Source organism: Fukomys damarensis, unplaced genomic scaffold (genome assembly GCF_012274545.1).
Source record: "Fukomys damarensis isolate Sample0158 unplaced genomic scaffold, DMR_v1.0_HiC HiC_scaffold_36, whole genome shotgun sequence".
In the NCBI taxonomy this organism is placed as follows: Eukaryota; Metazoa; Chordata; class Mammalia; order Rodentia; family Bathyergidae; genus Fukomys; species Fukomys damarensis.
Window position 1 is genome coordinate 49,056,805 of NW_022900948.1, and position 5,779 is coordinate 49,062,583.

The window sequence follows — 5,779 nt, forward strand, 5'->3', positions numbered from 1 at the left end:
CTCTCCGCGCCTCTGCGCCTCCGGCTTCTGCAGCCTCGCTCACCCGGGACCTGGCTTGGGGCTGGCCTGGGTCGGGCTCCCCAGGACGCGCCCCTCCTCCCCTCTCCGCGGTCGGATTGCCACCCTCGCTCCCACCCCCCTGGAACGGAGCCTCTGCCTGGGTTGGGGTGTAAGCCTTGGGGATCGGGGACACGTCGCCCGTGGATACGCCTCTGCGCCTCCGGCTTCTGCAGCCTCGCTCACCCGGGACCTGGCTTGGGGCTGGCCTGGGTCGGGCTCCCCAGGACGCGCCCCTCCTCCCCTCTCCGCGGTCGGATTGCCACCCTCGCTCCCACCCCCCTGGAACGGAGCCTCTGCCTGGGTTGGGGTGTAAGCCTTGGGGATCGGGGACACGTCGCCCGTGGATAAACAAGGGCGAGCAGGTGCAGGCGGGCCACGCAGAGGCAACTGTACGCAAACAGACGCAGAACTAGACCGCCCCCGACGCCTACTCAGGTTGGATCCCGAACGAGTCCGCCAGGGGGCAAGAGTGACCTGGAGCTGGTGCGGAAACCGGCTGGGAGCTGTCCAAGGTGGTCACAGTCCCAAGTGGCCGATTTAGCTCCCGAGAGTCCGACGACGTCGGCACCTAGAATCCCTCTCTCGCCTCTCACCTGCCGTCCCCTGGGCGTACAGCCAGCACCCCTAAAACCCTCATCTCACCTCGGCCAAGAGAGCCAGATTGAGACTCCAGCCCGGCGCTTCCTCTCGGCCCGCGGGTCTCAGACTCCAAAGCGGCCCGCAGAAGGGTATGTGGGGGTGGAGGGGCGAGCAAAGCAAGCCCGCCCACACACACGGGGCAGTAACCACACAAACAGCTCGAGCATTCTCAGAAAGAGAAGGGAGTCGCCAAGACCACGCCTTCCCGCTTTGGAAAAAACGCGAGCAGGACGCCATCTCAGCGCCCCGGTGGGGCAGGGCAAGGTATCAAGATGCCCTGGGGGGTCACCTCCGGACCACACCTCCCCTGGCCTACCCTCTTCTAGGCCGCCTGGGTCATTGTGGGGGCTCTTGGGCTGAAGGAGGCGGCTCAAGGACTCGGGGAGGTCCCTGTACCCCGAAGCAGGGAAGCCCCGCATTGCCCGGGTCTAGCCCAGGCAGGAAGGACGCCGGAAGAGCTGTGTGCACCCTGGGGACCGGGCAGGCCTGCATTCCAACACAGCTGGACAAGGGAGGTCAGGCAACAACAGCCGCCCCACCCTGTGAACACATTTTGCTGCTCTAGGAAAAGCCTTTTATTACAAAATGTTTACACGCAGGCTCTGCCCTGGGCTCTGGCCCTCCCAGGACAGGCCAGGACTCCAGGGCTCTGATGACCCCTTAAAGGCCCCACTCCCTGGAGATCCTGCTCTGAGTCACAGGCTGAGGGGCCCTCACCCCTGAAAGAGGAGAAGTGTTAAGGCAAAGCCCGGATGCTGGGGACTCTGGGGCGGGGGTGCGGGTCTCCTTTGGCCCACCCAGTACCCCTGTGGGAGTGGGTGGCAGGGTCTGGGTTCCGCGGCCCCCATGGGTGCTGGAGCGGGGTACCGTGGGGTGGAGTACTACGAAATGAGGTGCTGCGGCCTAGCGTCCCGGGCAACTCCCCCCGCACGCGTCCCTAGATGACGTTCTGCGCCTTGGTTGTCCCCACCCGGCGCAGCAGCAGGACAAGTGCGGCCAGGACCAAGGCGGCAAAAAGCAGCAGGAGGACCACCCAGGAGCTGAAGGCGGTGCCCTTGCGCAGCCCGGGCGGGTCGGCGGGGATCATGTTGGTGAGGTTCAGCATGTAGCCCAGCGCCCAGCCCACTGCAGTGTCCGCCGCCTGCGGGTGGAAGCGTGGCCTCAGCCTCCGGGAAGCCCAGCCCTCCGCCTAGGCCCCGCCCCTCAGGCCCCGCCCACGCCCACCTTCCTCTGGAAGGCCACGCCGCTGAACACTCGCTCATCGAAGCCGTAGCCACGGCTCAGCAGCTGCTGCACGAACATGGCTCCGGCGCAGTAATCAGCCAGGCGGGCCTTCCGTCCTGGCGCCCGAGCCTGCAGCTGGGGTACAGGAGGGAGATCGTTGGGCCGGGACCAGAGGTGGCTGGCAGGGTGCCGTGTCCTCCCCACTGAGGCCAGGAAGCCCGCAGCAAGACCTTGCGCAAGGAGGCAACGGACAGCACCACAGCCCTCTGGGGTGAACCGCGGAGGACGGCAGAGTGGGCCCTCCCCAGCCAGCTCCGGAACAGACTCCAGGGGAACAGGGTGGCCCTGCGGGGGCATGGGCCAGGGAAACAGGAGCTCCAGGCTGAGCACGGCCCCCTCTCCTCACCCCTCCCCTGAGAATGGGCACCGGGTGGCAGGCGGGCTGTCGCATCGCTCCTCCTCCCTGAGGACCGCAATCTCAGGTGTCAGGTGCCTCGCCTTTCCTACTTGGCACCAATGTCCCGCCAGTGGCAGGAGCTATAAACCCGGGCCTGGGGCAGCCTTCAGCTCCTCCTTGCCCATGGCCTGCTCTAACTCTGGGTGCGTGTGAGTCACCCTCCATGCTCCCCACTCGGTCACAGCCATGTGTGCACTCTCTGTTCATGCTGCCCTCCTGGTCTTCACTGTAGGCAGGGCCAGGCCTCAAGGAAGGTGCAGATCACCTGGCTCTCAACACGGCTAAGCCGCCACTCTAGAGTCTGGCCTGGTGGCCCCAAGCACAGAATGCGTTGAGAGGTTTGGAACCCACAGGACTGGGCAGGTGAGAGGCCGCTGCCCAGCACTCCCTGAGGCCTGAAGAGCAGGAGCAGCCTCACCTCAGCCCAGGTCTGGTTGCAGGTGGTCACCGCGGCAGCGTCCAGCTGCTTCAGAGTGGCCGTGGGCAGCCCCATGACAGTCCTCAGGAAGTCCACCGTGTAGTAGAAAGCAGAGAAGGCCTGTAGGGGTCACAGGCACCCTGAAGCTGGCCCCGGCATTTCCCCAGCCCACACCCACACCCACTCCTGGTGCCGGGACTCACGACGAAGCTCCCAGCCACAGGGGGCTGGAAAACCCCATTGAAGGAGCACTGGGAGAAAGGGCAAGAGGAGAAGTTGAAAAGCCCTGACACGAGGCTGCGGCAGAGTTTGGGATCGCCGGTGCCCGACACAGTGACCCTGGCGCTGCTGTTGAAGGCCTGGGGCCGCTGAGCCTGGGTACAGGGTGACTGGTATACATTCCCAAGCAGCACTTGGGTGGAGTAACCCTGTGGCCAGCAAGGGTGGGAGTGGTGGGTCTGGAGAGAGAGAAGCAGAATGCAGCTGGCACCACCCTCACTCCGCCCCAGAAGTCTACTCTGATGAATTCCCGCAGTCCAATTTGGATGCTATCATTTTTGTGCTCAGGAGCAATCTATGGCTCCCCTTGCCCGCTGGACAAAAATCTTATCCCTTGGCCAGGCATCCCAGGCCCTCCTTTCTCCAGGCCCCCAGCCACCACCAGATCCTATGCATGCAAGTCCCTCCCCCTTATCCTTCCAGCAGAAGCCAAGCCCTTCTGGGGGCCTCAGCCCCTGTTCCTCTCACACCCTCCCTGCCCTTGCCCTAGGGCACAGTGTTGTGGGGGTGCCCTGGGCTGGAGAGGCACCTGGAGGGCACTGGCCAGCATCCTCTGGAGGACCTGGTCTCGGCCATAGCAGAGGAAGCTGTGGGTATAGACTCGGTAGCGCTGGCCATAGAGACGCAGGTGGACCTCGCTGGCGGGATCCTCAGCTGGCTTAGTCATCTCAAAGGTGATCTGGGTGGACGCACCTCCCAGGTCCATGGCCCCTAAGGTGCCCTTCCTTGGCCGGAACCACCGGCCCATCCAGCCATACTGTGAAGAGTGGAGATGGGTCAGACAAGGACAGGGGCCTGTGCCCTGGCTCCCTGCTGCCCGGGCCAACTGCAAAGCCCACCTTGATGAAGTTCTCCAGCAGATAGTTGGTGGTCACCCAGCCAAACACGCCCTCATCCTGGCCTGACAGGATGCGTGCCCCCCGAAAGTCAAAAGGGTACCGGGTCAGCGTCTGTGTCACTGCAGCCAGCACACTGGCTGAGGCCTCTGGATGGGTTAGGCTGTGGGACAGGAGGACTCTGAGGGGCCTTCTCCACAGCAAGCCGCAATCTGACTGTGGGGTGCTTGGGTCTCCTGAATGAGGGGCTGGCCCCGAGGGCGTTCAGCGCCCAGGCCAAGGCCAGGGACCTCACTCACTTCAACAAGCGCATGCCTGCCGTGGCGCCCAGGTACAGGGGCGTGGTGGCGTGTCTCTCCATGGGTACATCCCGCAGGGCCTGCTCCAGGCACTCCACCAGGCTCTGTCCTGCCTTGGAAGGGTCGTCTGCATAGCTGGAGATACCCTCACCTGCAGGGAGGAGGCAGATGAGCCAGCCCCGGTGACAGTCCCCAGGCACAGCGGAGTCCTGGCTGCAGTCTCGGGCTCCCAACCAGCTCAGACATGTCTTCCCAGCTTCAGCCCAGAGACACCCCGCTCACAGACAAAAGGACCTCACGCCACCCCGTCTTTGAGGCTGCCGCTTGTGGGTGGGTGTGGGCACAGGTGCCAGGACAAAGCACTGGGCATTGTCAAGCAGCCTAACCTCCCAGGGGACTGCCTGGTGAGCACACCAGGCCCTCCAAGCCCCTCCTGTTCCCCTGGGCAAAGAGGTGAGGCTCAGGTTGGGCAAGGCCCAACCCTGCATTTCCACCTGCGGCTACATTTCTGGAACACACACTGCCACAGCCCCCGGTGCAAGGGCCTGGCCTCTCTGCAGCCCCTGCCTGGAGCAAGTCCCACCGAACCGCAAACAGAGCTGCAAGACCGAGACCCTCCAGGGAGTGGGTGTCCAGGACGGGGCCTTACCCTGAACATCACAGGAGCTGTGCTGGCCCACAATGCCTGTGTCATTCTCCTTGTCTGCTGGCCACTTGTAGATGAACATGGATGTGTGTGAAGAGCCAGCGTCCAGCACAATGCCATACTGGGGGTGCGGTAGGGTGTCAGCCTGAGGGGCCCGGGCACCCTCAGCCCCACCCCTTAGCCGTCCCAGCTCTGTACCCTCCTGTCTTGCCGAAGCTCGGAGAGCCAAGAGCAGCCTCGGTGACAATGTGGTGATGTGGGTGCAGGTGACCCTAGTGGTCCCCTCTCCTTTCCTCAAACCGGCCTGGCAGGCTGCCAGAGAGCCACTTGCCAGGGGCCCTGTGGGGCTGTGCCAAGGTCAGGGGGTCCCAGGAAGACCAGGTCTGGGACTGAGGAGCCCACTCCACCTTCCTTTCTCCTCTGCTCACCCTGCCCTGACCTAAACTAAAGGCTGTGTTTGCTCCAACCCACCAGCCTCCCTGGGCCTCAAAGCTGGGGCGGGGAGAGGTGGGGCGTGTGAAGCCAGGGTGCTGTGTGGACCTCCTCACAGACCAGCAAGCTCAGCATCTGCCCAAGGGCCAAGAATGGAGCCCACCCCGCTGCTCCTGTCCTGCAACCTGGGGACTCTGCAAGGCCCAGGGAGGTCCAGGGTCCCCTCCCTGCTCCCCATCCTCGAGCTCACAAGGCAGGGATCTCCATGCCCCCCACATCCAGCACAGCACCTAGGGGTTAATTACACAAGCGCCCCGCTCCCCATGGAGTCAGCCAGGGTCACCCCGCCAAGGCCAAGCCCGCTGCAGGACTTGACCCACACCGTCAGGGGCACCCGGGTCAGGGGTCCCGGTCCCCAGCGCGGGTCCTAAACAGGAGGGCCCAGCCTCGCGCGCCTCTAACGGTACGGGCAGCCAAGGGTGCTGCTGC

The 5,779-nt window shown here is 64.4% G+C and overlaps 2 protein-coding genes across 3 annotated transcripts in view; both read right to left on the reverse strand.

Annotated features, from left to right (window-relative positions):
- Npdc1 (neural proliferation, differentiation and control 1) overlaps nt 1-1,118 on the reverse strand; it is a 6,599-nt gene extending 5,481 nt beyond the window's left edge. The window contains exons 1-2 of the mRNA XM_010608955.2: nt 1,016-1,118; nt 703-867 (exon numbers count right to left, since the gene is read on the reverse strand). Coding sequence (XP_010607257.1) covers nt 703-867; nt 1,016-1,118 — 268 coding nt within the window. The remainder of the gene's footprint in view (nt 1-702; nt 868-1,015) is intronic.
- The window catches only part of Entpd2 (ectonucleoside triphosphate diphosphohydrolase 2), a 5,909-nt gene continuing 977 nt past the window's right edge, over nt 848-5,779 (reverse strand). The window contains exons 1-9 of one of the 2 annotated variants that reach the window (XM_033759087.1): nt 5,673-5,725; nt 4,862-4,979; nt 4,213-4,363; nt 3,917-4,076; nt 3,607-3,834; nt 3,002-3,256; nt 2,799-2,918; nt 1,924-2,058; nt 848-1,840 (exon numbers count right to left, since the gene is read on the reverse strand). In XM_033759087.1, coding sequence (XP_033614978.1) covers nt 1,637-1,840; nt 1,924-2,058; nt 2,799-2,918; nt 3,002-3,256; nt 3,607-3,834; nt 3,917-4,076; nt 4,213-4,363; nt 4,862-4,940 — 1,332 coding nt within the window. In that variant the 5' untranslated portion in view covers nt 4,941-4,979; nt 5,673-5,725 and the 3' untranslated portion in view covers nt 848-1,636. Of the gene's footprint in view, nt 1,841-1,923; nt 2,059-2,798; nt 2,919-3,001; nt 3,257-3,606; nt 3,835-3,916; nt 4,077-4,212; nt 4,364-4,861; nt 4,980-5,672; nt 5,726-5,779 lie in introns of those variants that run through there. The other variant, XM_010608818.3, reaches the window with a different exon arrangement.